This window comes from Pelodiscus sinensis, chromosome 9 (assembly GCF_052426305.1).
Source record: "Pelodiscus sinensis isolate ZL-2025 chromosome 9, ASM5242630v1, whole genome shotgun sequence".
Lineage (NCBI taxonomy): Eukaryota > Metazoa > Chordata > Testudines > Trionychidae > Pelodiscus > Pelodiscus sinensis.
In genome coordinates, this window is record NC_143060.1 from 10676596 (window position 1) to 10696036 (window position 19441).

The 19441-nt window shown below is 39.0% G+C and overlaps 1 protein-coding gene across 2 annotated transcripts in view; it reads right to left on the reverse strand.

The window, feature by feature from the left end:
• Window positions 1–19441, reverse strand: part of EPS15 (epidermal growth factor receptor pathway substrate 15) — a 125677-nt gene that overhangs the window by 30078 nt on the left and 76158 nt on the right. For both annotated transcript variants that reach the window (XM_075935959.2, XM_075935960.2), the window contains 3 exons: window positions 16263–16419; window positions 7259–7344; window positions 2541–2613 (listed from right to left, as the gene is read on the reverse strand). In XM_075935959.2, coding sequence (XP_075792074.1) covers window positions 2541–2613; window positions 7259–7344; window positions 16263–16419 — 316 coding nt within the window. The remainder of the gene's footprint in view (window positions 1–2540; window positions 2614–7258; window positions 7345–16262; window positions 16420–19441) is intronic.

Consider the following 19441-nt stretch of genomic DNA (forward strand, 5'->3'; position numbering starts at 1 on the left):
CTAAAATACCTTCTCTCCTGTAAAACAGAAACAATGCTACCTATGTCCTTACAGTGTATTGTGACAATCAGCTCATTTTAGAGCACTGAGTATTGTCATAGATAGAACAAACTATAGAAAGAATTCTAGAGAGAATGGGGGATAGAAATGAGATTGCAGTAAGCAGAAGGGACAGAACAGTAAAGAAAAAAGGGGAAGAGACAACCACAAAAATCAAAATTTTCAATGTGAAGAAAAAAAATCACATGAAAGGGTGCTGCTTTTTAAAGAAAAGGAAATAAATGGAATGAAAACAGACGATAAGTCAAAATAAAACAGATGGAAGGAAGCTAAAAGAAGATAAAGAAACGGAAATAGAAAAGATAGCTTTTAGTTAGCTACATTCAGTAGATGCAATTTGCTCCTACTGAATTATGCTGACAAACATTCCAAATATTTGTTTGGGTGAAGGGGATAGTTATTCTGTCCATCCATATTAATACTTCTGGCTATACTATAGTCTACAGATAATCTGTCAAATTCAGAGCAAATCAGAAAAAGAAAGGCATAACAAGAAGCAATGGCTCCAGGTTAAAGATATATAAATTCAAATTTGAAATATGGCATATTAAATGTATGTATTTTATTTAGATAGTGAGGGTCATTAACCACTGGAACAAGCTATCGAGAGAAGTGATAGATCCTCCATATCCTGAGGTCTTCAAATCATGTCTGGAAATCTTTCTGGAAAATATGCTTTAAATCAAATATATGTTCCAGGCTTAATGCAGGAGAAACTGGGTTAAAAATTATACAAGCAGTCAGACTAGATGATTTAATGGACCCTTTTGGCCTTTCAATATAGCTCTTCATATTTTTCAGTTGCTGTACTTCAGTAAAACTTAGTGTTTATACTGATACCTTTAATCTAAAATTCCATTCCCATTATTGTTCTTTAGCATCTTTTTATATACACACCAAAAATTTAATTTCTGCTACAGAACTGTATTTCCCAAGTCTTCTCCACAGCTCATTCAGCTAAAGCACAACCTGGAGATGTTTGAGAGAAACTGTCACCACAAAAATCATTTTGATGATGTAGATACTAGACAGTGATATTACTAAATGAGTCTGGCAGACGACATATTAGAAAGTAAAATGGTATGCATTTCTTTTGGTAGAGAGCAAAACAGGAATCAAAACCACAAAACAGATAGACATGACGATTTAGTGACAATCTGAATTTGTTACCTTGTAGCTACTCTGGCTTGTAAACTCCAAAACCCAGACACAAGTCCAACATAACTGAAATTCATATCATAATCACAACATATCATATCACCTTTGTCTGCCTTTCATCAGAGGAAAACAATGAATAAGCCACTATGCAGGCCCACTTGATATTCACATTGACAAAACTTCCAAACAGTTGCTTCCAATGAGACTGCTTTAGACAATATTAATTTACTACATTTGTCTTGCATTCCCTCTTGATCTCAAAAACTAGATACACAATACACTTGAGTAGCATGATTTTTTGTTTTCTTAACAGGAATTAACAGACTAAAAAGTTTGAATTTAGCACTATTTGCCTTCTTTTCAATCATAACCAGGAATTCACTCTTCAGTGAATAAACACATATAAACCACAAGATCCCAACACACATCATACAAAATTATCCCTGTGTATGAGACATGAATATTCATGATAGTTTTTTTCATGGAAGAAAGGTTTTACTAGATTATTAAAATTAGATTCCATTCACATGAGTGACCAGATTTAATTAATATATCTGGTATAGCAGACTTCTATTTGACATCTTGTTGCATATTCATTTGGCTGACATTGTTACTGATATGTCAGGATTTCATTATCTTCTGAAAGGTCATGCAATTAATTATCATCCAGTCACAAGTAGTATAACATAAAATAGGTAAGCAAAAATTCATAACACGGTTATGAGGAAGACATTGCCACATTTTACCTCAGGTCAGAAAATGTAAGAAAACTGCCATTATGTATTCTCTATCAAATGTAAACTTAATTTTTTAATGTCAATTGGTAATCCAAAAAGTATTGAAATAATTAGTAGTCATGTTGCAGTAAAATTTTGATTTTTAAATGCAGCAACTCAAGCTGCTATTGTAATTTACCACATAACTGAAAAATAGCTTTGCAGCATTTAATACAGGGCTTGGCTGACTAAAAGCACCATAAACCCTGGCATTTAACTGCCTAGATTAGGTCTTCAATCACAGAAAACAGAAATAACATTTGAATTTGCTGATTCTATGAAAACACTGTCATAGTCCTCTTAAAGTAAAGCCATTTAAAAAAAGGATATTTAGATTTAAAAAGAAATATTCCATAAGAGCAACAAATAATCCTCCCAACTAGGGATTTACTGTGATTTAATTTGACCAGTTTATTAGTCTTAATCTGCATGACACTGAAATATTTTCACTGGTGGTTTAAAGACTCAGTCATATTGCTGTAAGAATGAATGAATACATGCACCAAAATCAGAAGTGAAAAATGAGAAATGATATAGCCCATTTACCTGGATCTCACTTGTCCTCAGTTTGATAGTATCTTCTTTCTCCTTGAGTTCCTGTTCCACATTATTCTTTTCCCTAGAAGACCAACAAAATATGCAGGAATACTTAAGAACATCAGTTACAGCAGGCACAGTTATCCAACCCCCTAATCCTGTTTCTCTTTTTAAATACATAGTGAAACATTAAATAATAAAAAAATAGGGGGATCTCTGTTCCTTATTTATAAAGCAGATTATTTTACATTTGCCCAGCATTAAAAAAAAAGCTTTTGCATTAAAGTGTAGTTAGGCGAAAAGAACAGCTCAAAAAGGGAAAGGGAAGGAGGGGGAATCAATGAAATACTGTCTTCAGTGATCTCACTGTTGCCATGGAACAATTGTCTAACGAAGACTGCTGGGAAAAGTGGGAGGGATTGCATCAGCTTCCACACATTTAACCCTTGGAAAAACAGGTAAAACAACAAGCACACAGTACACAGCACCAAGATATCAACTAAAAAGTTAAGCTGTAGTCACAAGGTTTTTTGCACCATTTACAGAGAAGTTTAGAGGCAAAAAGGCTAATTTGTTTTTAACCAGATGAACTCATAGATCCCATATACAGATATACGCTATGTCACATCAGATCTACTTTCGTAGAAATATATTCAAGTTTAAGTAACAGTAATGATCACTGATAAATTCCTAGCTATCACTGACAATAACAGAAAAAGCCCCAAGTCAGACAAAAGCTTTTTTTTTAAAAAAAAACCATGTAAACAAGTGTTTATATCAAGAAATGCAACTCTCCCTTTGTTTGTGGGTGAACAAGACGGGTGAGCAAAAGCTTCTGAGCGGGCCTTGGGCTTTGATGCGGCCCGCAAGGCAATTACAGGTCCTGCCTCCAATGGGTGTGCACGGGGGACGGGGGAGAGATGTAGCTCAGCCCTGCCCCTCTACCCCCTGGTAGTCGCTGAAGAGGAGGCAGCGCCGGAACCAGTCCTGGCATGCCTAGCCACAACAGTGGTGCCTCCAAGGCCGGCCCCAGGCTGCCTGGCTGTGGCCATGTCATCTCCGGGGGTGGCCTGTGGCCACAGCACCTCTGGGGCCCGCCCCAAGCTGTGTAGTTGCATCAGTGGTGCCTCTGGGGCAGCCTTTCCTTGGCCACATCACTTCCAGGGCAGTCTGGCCGCTGGCCCTGGAGGTAGGCCTCAGCCGCAGCAACTGTAGTGCCTTGGGGCCGGCCCTGGACCGCGTGGCCATGGCAGCGGCACCTCAAGCCTCCAGGATGGCCTGTGGCTGCAGTGCATTGGGGCTGGCCCTGGATCACATGGCTATGGCAGCAGGGTCTCCAGCTCCACGTGGACGTGACAGTGGGGCCTCCCTCTGGGGCAGTCGCGAAAGCGTAGCTGCAGCTATTGCTTCAAGAGAGCATGAAGCCAGGTAAGGTTCCCCCTCATGCCCAGACTCTCCCCACCCCAATCCCATCACTTCCCTTCCCCCCAGGACCCAGCACCCCAGCTTGCTCCCACACCCTCCCTTGTTCTTGCACCCGCTCTTCTGGCCATACATGGTACCCTCCCTTGTTCCTGCTCCCTCCACGTGGCCAGACACCCTACGTCCAGCCTACTTCAGCTCCCTCTGAGATCCTGCACCCCATCCCTATCCTACTTGCTGGCAGGCCTGTCTTGCACATTGTACCCCCCATTTTTATCCCTATCCCAGAGCCTAAGGAGGTCCATAAAATTCACTAACTCCAGAACCCCAGAAAAGTAAATCTTGTCTATGGGAAGCCCTGAACCTCAGTTTCCCCCTTTCCTTCTCTTCCCTTCCCTTCCCCCCACAAGGCTGGAACACAAGAGGAGTGAGCTATCTCAGTTGGAGCCACATCAGTGTGAGTTGGGGGGTTTTGGAGGAGATTTTGCTTCTCATTTGTGTGGTTCCCAACTGACTTTTTTGTGGGTCAGTGACCTCAACCTTACCCTTCCATAAATAAAGAAAACATTGAAACCTTTTGTGTCAGACATAATATTTTACCCCGCCCCTTCTGCCCGGGGCCCACAGACACTTCCGAAATTTGTGAAGTGGCCCCCCCCCCTTCCAAAATTATTGCCCACCCCTGCTTTACAATAACATCCAAAGCTTAACAAACCATTTTTTGTTAAAAGTTGTGTACAAGTTACTTCCTTGATAGGTCAATTTACTTTCCCCTCCATGGATTTTTTTTTTTAACACAGATAATTCTAGAACAAGTACACAAACCAAACACAGAAGAGCAGAAGAAAAACAGAAGCTTATCAAGGAAATCTTAGATTTATCATGCACATTTAATAATCAATTAACAGCTGCCAAATGTTACATCAGATTTTAAAAGTAATGTCTTAGTGATCACAGTAATTTAATAACATTTTCCAGTTGGTTTTTTTTGGTTGGATAAGGGTGAATGATGAAATATTCTTGCCCTCAGGCTGCACTACCTAACATTTTTGCTTTAAACTGAATGAGCAGTAATTTAGTTTTCTGTTAGGTTACATATTAAGAGGAACACTGATTATCAAAGAGCAAAAAAATTAACAGCTTTTTAACAAGCATGTTATATTTCGGTATTATTCTTTCTGATAATACCCTTTAATGAAAGTGACGTTTACTATTTTTGTGTCTGAATGGAAGCCTAACTGGGCCAAACTGCATTTTAATAAAGCTATTGTCTATTATTCTTTTTTGTGTAAGCCTTTGAGTTTGCAGAATTTCTTATTAACTGTTCATTAATAATGGAGATTGCCTATCTCCTAGAACTGGAAGGGACCTTGAATGGTCATTGAGTCCAGTCCCCTGCCTTCACAGCAGGACCAAGTATTATCCCTGATGAATTTTTGTCCCAAATCCCTAAATGGCCTCCACAAGGATTGAACTCACAATCCTGGATTTTGCAGGCCAATGCTCAAACCACTTAGCTATCCCTCCCCCTCAACAGTGATGTTGAGTTTTTAAACAATCTGTTATCATGTATAATAAAAATTATGCACATTTCCCTCTTAATTCAGTGAATCAGTTATTGTTATGTAATAGCAATTCCAGGGACTCACTATGTTCCACAAAATGTAAGTGGGGGAAAAAATCACTAAGGATGCACAGTGGAAACATGTCAAAAATTGTACCAATTCAGGTTTCCTTTTCTTCCTTAATTTTGCAGAGAGTAAAGCTCTCAATCCCAATAAAGCATGTTCCAGAGATACTAAGAATGAAGCCAGGTTGAAAAATACTCCTAAACCCACTGAGTCATATCAAGCACAGTAAATATTCGTGCATTTCATTATTCTTGGCAATAAAGATAATATTTGAACACTACTAGGAATTACATGTAAAATGCATGTTTTCACAGAGGGTCCTTTCTGTGCTGCTGTTAATGCTAAGTCCAAGGGACTAAGTGCATATAGCATTAGGTTTCAATTGCAGACCATGAATCACTGATAGTGTTCAAAGAGAGAAAAAAACTGAAATATTGAATCAGATGTCAAAAGAAGGAGGATCTTTGCCGAGGGGATGGTGGAAAAACTAGGATGGTAGTGGGAAAGAAAGCCAGGAAGAGGGGCAGGAAAAACTAGGGATAACCCCCAAGTCACACTGCAGAAAACAGATCCAGACATCTCATCTTGTTACTTCCAGGGGCCGCGACAGTATATGTGGTATGTTCATCTCTGCCAGAGACTGGAGTGAGTAGTCAAAACAGGGGCCCCAGTCCTGATCGTTAGTGGGGGAAGTTTCTGCTGTTCTTGGAGAACGGCTCCACCTCTTGTAGGCCCTGCCCTGCTTCTCTCACACATGTGGATGGGGGAGGCTTTTAGGAGAGCTGCCTCTCCCCACGTTAAGTGGCAGCACTGGCTGGGCCTGTCACTACTCCCATGCTCCTCTTTTAGATAAACATCTACCTATAAAATCCCAAAGCTAAAGAATTCTTCAAAAAACAAGGATAGGTTGCCTCCAATCCATCACTGGTGGTGATTGCACTACGCTTTATTTTTGTTAAAAATTCCACAGCCACGCTCCCTTTGCTGAATCCTCCCTTCTCCACCCGATTAGTCTGAATACTACCAACAAAATAAGTACTTATGTTTTATTACACAAATTCTCCAACCTGAGGGTATTCACAAACATTGTCTAATGATTCTGTCTACCCTCTTTACTTCTACAACCTTTTCTTAGAATCTTGATAGGAATTTATCATCATTACAACTGTTCTACATACATATGAGTCTCCAAAGATTTCCCTCTGCTTTTCTTCTATGGTATTTATAATAAAACCTGTCCATTTAGAATTTAACACAAATTCAGAGTCTGTCTACAGATTAAGTGTACAAGCTCCAGGTGATCATCTTTATAAAGGTGCATACATATCTTGCTATCTAATAAAAAGGTAATTACCATGCAGCAAGCAAGACAATATGCCTATGCTCAAGCCTCTACTACCCACTTGTTTCCCCTCCACACACCAGCACAAGTTAAAATCTTATATTGCACAAATTAAACTAACACCTTTTAGACTCAACAGAAAACGATGTCAATATGACATCAACACTTCTGCAAAGAATGACCATAGTGACTCTAATAGAAAAAACAGCACATTGCCAATAGTTTGCTGAATTACTATTAGGGTTTAAAATACCAAATTATTTTAAAATATACTAAATAAGCCATTTTTGAGTAACTAAGATATGAGACAGTTGTAATTCTCCTTTACCTACCTCTGCAGATCAACTATCTCATTGTTTAAAGTATCAAGCTCTTTAATTGCAGAAAAATCTGCCACTGGAGTCAATCCTACAGCGCTCTGCAAAACAGAAAATAAATGCCTTAATTTATAAAATACAAACTAAACTTAGTATTGAGGTCTATGGTAACAAATGAAACGTACAGTTGTTAATTTTAAGCCTACTCTTCTAAAACTGCTCCTCTCCATCAACACTACAGTGAAACTAAAGTGAAAACCCTCAGAACTTTTACCTTGCAATAACAAAGTTTGACTGAAATAAAGATTTAGAGGGTGTAGAAGTTATATTGATTATACATTTTGTAGAACTATTTTATTTCATGTCCCATATGTTTAATATCACCACTATACTGGCAATACAAAATACCTGGAGAAAATGCTTCTCAATCTTAAGTAATAATGACAGGCTCAGTAAAAAGCTGGGTCCATTTCTCTTTGGGCAAGAAGAGGAGATGGTGATGTCAATAGGACCCATCAGTCTAACCTAAAACAAAATACAGGACTATGTAGCACTTTAAAGACTAACAAGATGGTTTATTAGATGATGAGCTTTCGTGGGCCAGACCCACTTCCTCAGATCAAATAATAGAAGAAATAGTCCTGTATTTTGTTTCAGCTACACCAGACTAACACAGCTACATCTCTATCACCAGTCTAACCTAAGGCACTGTCATGATAATTAAGTCAAAGATCTGACTGATGTCTCTGAATTAGAAATCAACACAATCCAAGCCAATACAAAAAAAATCAACAATTGTTTGTAAAGAATAAAGGCTTAAAGATCAAAAGCTTTAAAGAAAATACTATAAAACACTATCTTATTCACAAAATATTACTGTCAAACTATATTATCTGCCATAATTCAAAGTTGTGTTTCTCCTGCAAAGGTTTGTCATTCCATAAATTCATCCAAACTCCGAATCCTGATCTTAAGCCTTGACATAGAAAAGCCTTCACATATATTTTACTTTTAAAAAGTTTTTTGATAATTAACACTTGGCTAGTTTTCTATTAAATTAATCACAAAACTAAAACCATTAAGACAATGTTTCCTACGTACCTGTAAAGTTTACAGAAGATTGTTGCTTGTGGGATTATTGAAATTTGAAAATAAAAAAAATGTACATGAACTAAAAAAGTGTGAACTTAAAATAAATTGATTAAACTGTATTAAGCCCTCATGTGGAAGTATTTAATTAGAATTAAAATGTTTCTAATTAGGTTCATCTTAACTCATTTTCAAAGTAAATTAAAATGAGTGGATCAAGGCCATTTCAATTCTGATTCCGTATGTCCACAGTGTCTTGATGTAGCTTAATTAAGCCACTTTAAATTCACACTTTTAGATCATTCACATTTTTCTGAGTATCCCAAGACAGACAAGACCGAAGGTATGATGCTCTAAGTTGGACAGCAAGCCCACCTTCACCCTGAAGTGGAGGCTTGTGTCCTCAGTAGTTGGTTCCTTTCTATGATAACTGAGACTTGGCACATGTAATCTCAGTGACAGTCAGCATTAGCCTGACTCACCCTCTGACATCATGGATTGGTAGCTGGACAAAATTTGGGTGAGTGTTGTTGCCCCTCAGCCTCTCTCTTTGCACTAGGGCAGCCAGAAACAGGCTATATTTCTTTGGGCCACGACCCAATGATAGGTTAATTTGGCCCTATATGTGCAGATGCACATAGATTCTAAAACCTCCCTGCAATCCATCATCTGGGAAGCACTGGAATAGCAACACTAAAGATGGTAGCCATTCTTTAGAAAACATTGTTTTTATTCTAGGGCATCCTATCTGCATATGGCGGTTTCCTATACATCTCACTGGCTTCCTTAAACAGGACTTTAACGGGATCTTTCCTTTCTCAGCCCAAGAACAATATTTTCTGCCCAAGAACAGATACAAAGCTATTAAATGTAACCACATAAATGTCATAAAATTGGAGCTGTGCATTAGCTAAATATATTTTGTACAAAGGAAAGAAAACTGCACGAAATTGTGAATGGTAACATATGGCAATTAGAACACATTCCCTTGCATGTATGATTTTTTTTTTACAAAAATTGATAAAATAAGAGTTTGTATTCAATTTCAGTTCTATTCGGAAAAGGGACTCAACACAGCATTATGGAGTTCCTTGTGATCCAGTGACTCCAGATCAAATATGTTACATTTACAAAAAGTGTTTTTTTTTTCTAACTGCACAAACTCTGGTCTGGTAATGCCACCCTCTCCATCTCCATGTTCTCAGGCACCCCTCAGTTAAGAGAGATTCCCATTTCATGCTTTACTTTATTGCTTTGATTTAAAACATTCATGCAATGAAGCAGAACATATACAAATACATGCATAAGTTGTAAAAATGATATAAACAAAATTCAATGTTCACCATTTGTCAAGCCCGGAAAAAAACAAACCAATCAAGCAACAAAACCTGAACCTTTAAGGGTCATGCAGGGCACAGTTTCTCCAGGCTAAATTATACCCTGACTTAAACCAACAACAGAGGTGTAACCCAGCTTGACTTTCAATTCCCAAATGGAGCTGTATGGCATGGCACCTAAAAAAGCAAACCTCATTTTACTTCTAAATTGCACATATTTGGTGTGGGAGCAATCAAAAGACAAAATCAGAACTCTTCAATGCTGTTGTTACACCCTAATGCACACACTTTTGTAATGTTTAGAAACTTGGAGACTACAGAATAGAGGACCAAGTAGTAGGTAAAGTCAGGCAGGATACAATGGTGGTGGTGTCCAGGTATGGCCACACAAACATGGCAATACACTTCAACTTTACATGAACGTAAGAACAGCTATATTGCGTCAGTCTAAAGGTCCATTTAGCCCAGTATCATGTCTTCTGATAATGGCCAATGCCTGGGGCCCCAGAGAGAAAGAAAAGAGCAGATAATCATCAAGTGAGTCATCCGATGTCCCCTGTTCCCAGATTCTAGCAGGCCATTAATGGATGTATCCACCATTAATTAATATAGTTCTCTTTTGAACCTTGTTATATTCTTGTCCTTCCCAGCATTCTCTAGCAAAGAGTTCCACAAATTGAATGTACACTTTATGAAGAAATACTTCCTCCTGTTTGTTTTAAACCTGCTTATTAATTTCATTTGGTGGCTCCTAGTTCTTGTGTTGAGAGGGAGTAAATAAACCTTTCTTATTTAATTTTTCTATATCAGCCATTATTATATAGACCTCCATCATATCCCCCCCTTAGTTGTGTTATTAATCTCTCTTCACATGGAAGCCTTTCATACCTCAATTTTTGTTATCCCTTTCTGAATCTCTTCCAATTCTAGCACATCTTTTTTGTGGTGGGGTAACCACATCTACATGCAATATTCAAGATGTGGTGGCACCATGGATTTATATAAAGTCAATATGATATTTTCTGTCTTATTATATATCCCCTCCTTAATAATTGCCAACATTCTATTTGCTCTTTTGACTGTTGATGCATGTTGAATGCATGTTATGAGAAGACTCTCTACAATGTCTTCAAGATCTCACTCGAGCGGAAACAGCTACAGGCTGAAACTCTCCTAAGTGGGATTCTCTGGTCCGGCAACATGCAAAGTCTGGCACGAATGTTGCAGGACCAGAGAGCCCTGATGGAGGACCAGCAGCAATGATTCCTTCAGGGCCAGCAAGGCAACTGGCTGCCTGCAGTGAGCAGATGGTGGGGCCGTCTAGCATGTGGCATTGAGTCTGGTTGGTGGGCACGGCTGCCCAACAGGGTCGGCAATGCAGCAGGACCAGCACGGGGTGTAGAGCCAAGCTGGAGGCCAGCAGGCGGGGGCAATAGCAGGGGTCAATACCTCCCCAGTCCAGCAAAATCCCTTATCCAGGACCAGTGAGATCCCAACAATGCTGGAGCAGGGAGGTCCAACCTGTAAAATTTAGACCCACATCCTTTTACATGTATAATTGGAATTATGTTTTCCAGTGTACATTATTTTGCATTTATCAACCTTGAATTTCATCTGCCTTTTTGTTGCCCAGTCACCCAGTTTTGTGAGATCCCTTTGTAGTTCTTTGCAATCTGCTTTAGACTTAACTTTCTTAAGTAGCCTCGTATCATCTGCAAATTTTGCCACCTCGCTGCTTACCCCTTTTTCCAGCTCATTCATGAGTATGTTGAATAGGACTGTTGGGGGACACCACTCCATTCTGAAAAATGACACTTTGTTTCCTATCTTTTAATCACTTTCCAACCCATGAGAAGACCAGCCCTCATCTCCCATGACTGCTTATGCTGTTTAAGATCCTTTGGTGAGGAACCTTGTAAAAGGCTTTCTGAAAATCTAAGTGAATTATATCCAATGGATCCCTCTTGTTCACATGCTCGTTGACCCCCTCTAAGAATTCTATTAGATTGGTGAGGCATTATTTACAAAAACCATGTTGACTGTTCCTCAATAAATTATATTCGTGTGTTTGAATTTTATTCTTTACTATAGTTTAATCTAGTTTGCTTAGTACGGACATAAGGCTTACTGTCATGTAATTGCTGGTGTGATGAACAGGAGGGGTATTACCCTTTTCTGGATATTCCTACTATTCAGTTAAACAAGTTGCCTGTAAAGGTTAAAACCATAGACAGTGTATCCTAGAGAGTCTCCAGCAATGGTAAGGAAGCAGGAAGTGTTTGCAGGAAGCCAGGAAAGCCAATGAAAAGTGTGTCAGTTTTTTAATTGGAAGCAGTGGTCTTCCTGTGACAGTCTTTGTGTGACCAGAGCAGAGCTGGACAGACATGAGTTAAGCCAGAAAAACAGGCATGGAATATTCAGACACATCCATGCCTAGGAAAGTCCTGATCTTAAAACTACAAATTTCTGAGTAGAACAGGGAATGTATAGTCAGACGCTACCAGGTTATTTTCTTTATTTTGGGGTTTGTTCAACTTCTCTGGGCTGAGCCCCTGTATTATTCCCCCATTCACACACTGTAACTTTTAAACTGAATCCCAGAGAAGCAATTCTGTGCCTTTAATTTTTCTCATACAGTTGCTCAGTAACATCTAAACAACCAAATAATGTTTTGCCAAGCATGTTTTCTTTGTTTTAATAAAAATCACCTTGAGTCAGTTTATTCAAGAACTCATCCTAAAGAGGGTCACCAAATTCAGTATGCAGCTTCCTTTTATCATAACTTAAAGCACAGTCAGAGTTTGAGTGTACTAAGACAATGGGATGTGCATGGAATTTGATTGTTTCTTAGAAAATGGAAAAGGAGGGATCTGATAGGAGGGACAGTTCTACTGCAGAATAATCAGGGAGGGGGAGGGGGAAAAAGGGGGAAGCTAGGGGGCAAACATGGGAACCGTGACAGCTATGTACTACATATTTGAGTTTGTCTTTTTGTGTGTCTGTCTGGCCCAGCTGTGCCCAGTGCAGCAGCCATTGATAGGCATTTTTCACCTGACCCCCAGTAAATATAAAATCACTGCTGATTAAATTTAAAGATGAGAGAGTGGTGAAGTGACAAACAGTGAGACGGACAGGGCAGTCAGACATAGCAATCTGGATCACACAGTAAATGGTACACATTCAAAACATGCTTTAGTGCAACCAGATACAAAAATATACCTCTAGGAACAATGAATGCAGGCCATACCTACAGCATGGGTGACTGTATAATGGAAAGCAGGGACTGAAAATAATTTGGTGGCATACTGGACAAGCAATAAATACAACATGAGCTCTCAATAAAATCCTGTGGCAAAAATAATTAATGAGTTCCTGGGATATTATAAATAGGAAAAGTAGTGAGGATTTTAATTGTGCATACAGCACTGGTGAAACCAATACCAGAATACTTCATTTAGTTCTGGTGCCCCACATCTTAAAAAGAATGTTAAAAAATTGGAGCGATTACAGAAAATTAACCTATTACATCACCCACTCTCTTCCTCCAAGAAATCAATTATATTCATTCTTGCTGACAGGCATGTTAGTAAAGGTAGAAATCTATCAAGAAAATGATTACTTGTCAACCCATATCTTTCTTCCACCTCAACAGAGAGTCATGCTATATGATTACATCTGTTGATATTTTTTGCTCCTGGAATGTCATTACATTGGCAGAAGGCATCAAAAGACTAAAAGTGCAGTTCTCATTCTGCACAAGCCACAGTATGACACACCACTTCAGTAGTTGTCAGAAGCCTTCCACACCCTCACCTTAATTTGTAGTTGTCCCATATAAATCCCAAGTGGGGACAAACAGTTGTCTACATGAGATCTTTTGAGAAGAGCTGAATGTTCAGTCAGATAACAGCTTAATAAATTCATGAATTCCTTTATAATCTTCAAAAGGATGGGAGAGATTTGCAAAAGCAGCTGAAACTCATTTCCTTCCCTATTTCACTTTGTGCGTTGGAAGTGAAAATTCACTGAAAATCTCAGTTCATCTCAGTATTTTAAGAAGGTATCACATGATATATTTATAAAAAGTAGCAAGCAACACTGATCTCAACTAGTGTGTACCAAGTCTGCACATGAAATGTTCCACAAAATATTCCGTAACAGCATGGATATTAGCACCAGTGATAATGCCAGTCAACTGTTTGGGGGTGTTTAGCCTATATTTAAAAATAAGTAGTCCCGTGGCATCTTAGAGACAAACAAAAATATATAGTAGCATGAACTTTCATAGGTAAGATGGAGTTGGAGTGGAAAGAACAGAAACTAAGATATATATAACAGCAAAAGAAGTACCTATTAATTGTAGGACCCATGTTAATGAAGCTAATTAAGTGGGCTGGATGTATCCCAATTCATAGTTTTTTATATGAAGATGCAGATGTCAAAGACAGGAGAAATTGGTTTGTAGTGGGTTAACCAGTTAATGTCCTTCTTCAAGCCAAGGGTAACTGTCAGATTTGTAGATAAATTCCAGTTCTGCAGTCTCTCTTTGTAATTGGGTGGTGAAATTCCTTTGTAGAAGAATGGCTACTTTTAAATCCATGATTGAGTGATCAGGTAGGTTAAAATGTTCCTTTACGGCTTTGTATGTGCTACCATTTTTATGTCTGATTTGTGTCCTTTTGTCCTTTATTGTAGAGACTGTCCGTTTTGGCCAATATACACGGCAGAGGGGCATTGCTGGTAGTTGATGGCATATATCACATTAGAGGATATACGGTTGCACGAGCACCTGATGTTGTAGCTTATGTGGATTGGTCCTGTGATGGTGTCGCTTGTATAGATACATGACCCTAGTTAGCAACCAGGTTTGTTGCAAGAGCAGGTTCCTGAGTAAGTGTGGGTCAACACCATTACAGGACCTAACCAAAGAGAGACTGCATAACTGGAATTCATCAACAAATTTGACACTGTTACCCTGGGTTTTAAATAAAGACATTACCTGGTTATTGTACTGCAAAGCTAATTTCCCCTTGCCTTTGTCATCCACATCTTCACATTAACATGGGTCCTAAAATTAACAAGCACTTCTTTTGCTGTTTTATATATCTATCTTGGATTCTGTTATTTCCACTACAACGTGTCCGATGAAGTGGGTTTTACCCACAAAAGTTCATGACACTATATATTTTTGTTAGTCTCTAAAGTGTCACAGAATTACTCATTTTTAAAATTGCAGACTAACACGGCTTCCCTCTGAGGCTTTTTTATACTATATTAATTTTGATTGGATGAAGTATGTTACATTATTTTTATGTGCTGCTGAAGTTTAGAATACAAACACAAAAGCTACTAACATTTACCCTCCATAGATGGCTGCACTTCTCTGATAACTCTGATAATCAAAGATGCTAACAAATAGTTTTTAAATGTTGGTACAAATTTATAAAGCAATTTAGGACCCGACAGATGAAAAGCCAGTCTATTGAAAAAGGCTAAATTTTCAATATCAGCATAACGAGTATCTACCTAAAATGTTATGCTATTTCAAAAACTGCGCAACAGACATTTAGATATGTTCATTTTCAAGCCAACAGATATTATATATTAGGAAAAGCAAAGAACCTCTAACCTTGAGAAAGCAGAGTTAAGAAACTGACAGAATAATAAAGATGTAAAGCAGAGTGGTGCTGAATGGAAAAAATAGTCCAAACTGGAAAAGACAGAAAAGAAAGCAAAAACACAAAAAAGATTAGTAAACGAGCAAATAAAGCAAGTTGCTGTTGTTTTAACGGAATGTAAAAAAAAATTAGGTATCATTTGCAAAAACCTCAGAAATCATGCAAAACTTCAAATTTATCATTTTTCAGGTGAGAATTTCTCATTCTGTTTATTATGAAAATAATACAGCCATGTCCATGTTTAGCAAAACTAAGAGAAAATGTTAGTAACAACAGCTATTGCAATGCATCATACACAGGTAAGATTGTTTTGTAAGCTAACTGCCCTACTGAACACAACTTTAAGCAATTAAAAGGCACTGAGTCAATACAGCAATGGATTGTTTAAAGGCCAAAGGATATTTGAAACGTTATTATTTATACAAGTGGATAGTTTTAAAACATGTTTTTAAAAATAATTAACCACAGAGCTGCACGCAGGTTTAATTTATTTTAGTAGAGACTGACTTCTTGAAAGAGGAAAATATGAAAATACCACTTTTATAAAAGGCTTCAATATTAAGGAAAAGGATAATTCGTTCATGTAATATTTCAGATCCATAATGAAGTTCATCCTTGGATACTCAGGAATACATTTATTTCGGACAAGCTGATTTCATGATTCCTCAACAGCAATGTTTATTTGCTTGATTGACTAATGTAGTAAATACATCTACTAAGAAAGCATTCACGTAGTCATATTTATAGATGTAAACTGACAGAAACACTACATGTATTCATGGCAATTAATCTTGTTTTTTCTTTATAGTACAACCATGAATTAAGTATAGATTTTAAAAATTGGTTTTAATTTGTTAATAGCTCGAACTCAAGAGTTTGTTTAGTATGTTTGAGGTTTGTACTTAAAATCCTTACCTTTTGTAAGCTGGCCCTGTCTGATGGAGGGATCATTTCTGCAGTCAGAACCTGAGGAGGATCAATGCCCTTTGTTAATTTCTGATTGATTAAATGGAAAGCCAAGGCAAATTGTTCTTTTGAAAGCTTTCCACAGTCCTTTGTGTCACAAAGGGCCCTGTACACAAAACAAAGACAGAGAATAGATGATTAAGTGCAACACTCCATTTCTACTAGTACAATATTATTCAGGGATGCATCCGCAAATAGTAGAAAATTGTTTTACATCTTCTAATCACCTTACAAACAGCAATGAATCCTCATCACTGAGAGAAGTGGGTATTATTCTCCTTTCTAGCCCCTCTCCCTGCCACTCCCACCCCCTTTATTCCTTACACATATATAGGAGAACTTCTGGATCTCCCAAGCAGCAGACTGGGATTTCACAAACAATTCCCCAAAAAATGATGTCCTGGAATGGACTTATCCAGGATGGTAAGTCTCATAGTTCTACACCTTTCTACTATATGGGACCACACATGCTAACTTCTCCTAGAGGTTCAAATGTGAGACATCAAGAAGGAATCCCGGATGTCTACTATATGTAGTTTGACCAGTTGTCCCAGTTTTATAGACTATCCTGATATTTGAGGCGGTGTCTTATATAGGCCCCTATAATCTGCCCACATCCTGATTTTTCACACTTGTGCTCTGATCAACCTTACCACATGGTGGCAGCAGTGAGGGTCACGTTTCAGATTCTGTAATGTTCATATTGTTTCCAAAGCCTTTCATACAAAGCCCAAGTGGGCAGAAGTAGCTGAGCATCAGGTTAGAAGCACATGACTGCTTATGCAGCCTCAATGAAATAACAGTTTTTTCTTATTTGGCACCCTGCTCTTCTGACATTGCTGCCCTTGTAGACAAAAGGCTGAAGATTACAAATCACTGGAATTGATTCCTTCTGCCTCTAGAGAATCCTTTTCTACACAGAAAAAGGGTAATAGAGGGCATCTGCCCAAAGTGGACTGTTAAGAGGAGAGGGGTGCACTGTGCTTACTGAAGTGGCCTAAGATCATTGTCAAGATGCTTAAGGGATATGGAGCAGAGGAGAGAGATTTTTTCCTGTTTTTTTTTTCCTCCAGCTTTGCTCTCTTCTAAAGCAGCTGCAGGGTCAGTGGCAAACTGCAGCACCTCAGAAAGAGAAGCCAAAAGGAAAAATATCACAAGACACAAATACAGCTCTGGGATACAGCTGAAATGATGAGTTACTGAACCAAGTTAATATAAATCTGAAATAAAGTTTTGGAATTCTCCTCAGAAGAGCTCGGCATTGTGAGGTCTAGCTAAGCCTGTCTGTCACTGTAGAGAGAGAACAAAACTGGAGAGCATTACAGAAGGCAGGACATTCCACTGATTCGAATAATGTGACTGGTCTGGTTCTGTCTAAGGCACAAGTCAGCTGGACACTCAATGTATGAATATATGGAACGTAGCCTTGAAAAATTGAGTGATTTTTCAAGATACTAAGCACCTGAAGCCCCATTTCATTTCAGGCAGGTTTCCAGCATTCAAAAAGCTGGAAAACCAAGCCATTATTAATTTGCTCAAGGCTAAACAGCTAACTCATGACAGAGCCAGGTTAAGAAATCAACTCCTAGACCTATTCTCAGGGTACTAGATCGGGGTGGCCAAACTGTTACAGACGAAGAGCCAAAATAGTGGTGGATACAGCACAAAAAGCCTAAGGAAAAAAGTGTTGGGGGGAAGCCCCGGCCACCGCATTTTGTCGAGCAAAAAAAGGAGGGGCACCCAGCCGCCACCCTTTCAAGAGCAGAGCAGGCATTGCCCTTTTAACGCGGCCATTTTGAACTCTGCACAGGATGCTGCGACTCCGGCTCTGTATGGCAGACACACACACGCTGACCCTTTCAGAGCCGCAAGTGCGGGAGCCTCAATTTTTTCTTTGAAGAGTCACTTGCGGCTCGCAAGCCACAGGTTGGCCACCCCTGTACTAGATGCCTCAGATATCAACTGAAACATTAACTAAGGTTTTTTAACCTAGTACTTGCAAAAAGTCTCCTACAAAAATGTACTAAGTGAAGTAAAAGTCTTATGTCTAAAGAGTTTAAAATGTAAAAAAATGATGTATGCATTACAAAAGAAAATACTGTAGGATCTTTTATTTCCCAGTCCAACATTTAGCAGACAAATCTCCATAGCAAAGATCAGTTTTGGCAAATTCAAAATTGATAAAATTCATAATTATATTGTAAACTTATTGCCACAGGAAGTCACTGAGGCCAAGAACATAGCAAGAATCAAAACAGGAAAAAGTATCCTTGTTTATCTGAAAAAATTTCCTTTCTTTTAAGATTTAACAGTCACAGATGTGTTTCAAAGAGAACGTCAGCCTGTTTTCAAATAGAGAACAGAACCAGACCGCTCAGTCACTGGAAACAGGGTATTGTCATGCCTCATCAAATTCCCTCCAGTTGACAACTTCCACAGTAAGGATAATTTAAATCTACTTTCCTAAATTACACAATGCATTAAATAGAATTTGAGGAAAAAAACACCAAAATGTATCATACTGCTAAGCACGGCAAATTCTACCTCAGCTGCGGCGCTACCATAACTTGCCCTCCTCCCATCCCTGTTCTGGACAGGGGCTATTGCTGGACTAGTCTCTGTCTGCAGCAGGCCCAGGCTTGTCACAGACAAAGGCTGCTCCGTGGGAGGCAGAGCAGCCTCTGTCCGTGGGGTGCTCAGACCCCATCTGTATCAGAGGCATTCACATTTAGACTACTCGCATTCCCCTCCCCTTGCTGCCTCTGTAATAGAGGTAGCAAGGGGAGGGGGAGAAGGAGGTGCTGATGCTGGCTTAAAAACTGGTTCCCCCCAGCAGCAGCTTCATGGCAGTCTCCCCTGATCCCACTCCCCCACGCTGCTGCCTTTGATAGAGGCAGCAGCATGGAGTGGGGAGGCAGCACCGCAGAGCTGGTGCTGAGGGGAACTAGCTTTAAAGCCGGTTCTCCACAGCACCAGGTCCTCCTTTCCCCAGATTGCAGCCTCTGATACAGAGGTAGAAAAGGGGGGAGTGTGTGTGTGTGAATGCAAGTAGATGACAAGATTAACTGATAAGCACAGACTTATTAGTTAATTGTCTACTCAACTACTCGTTGACATCCCGACACAAG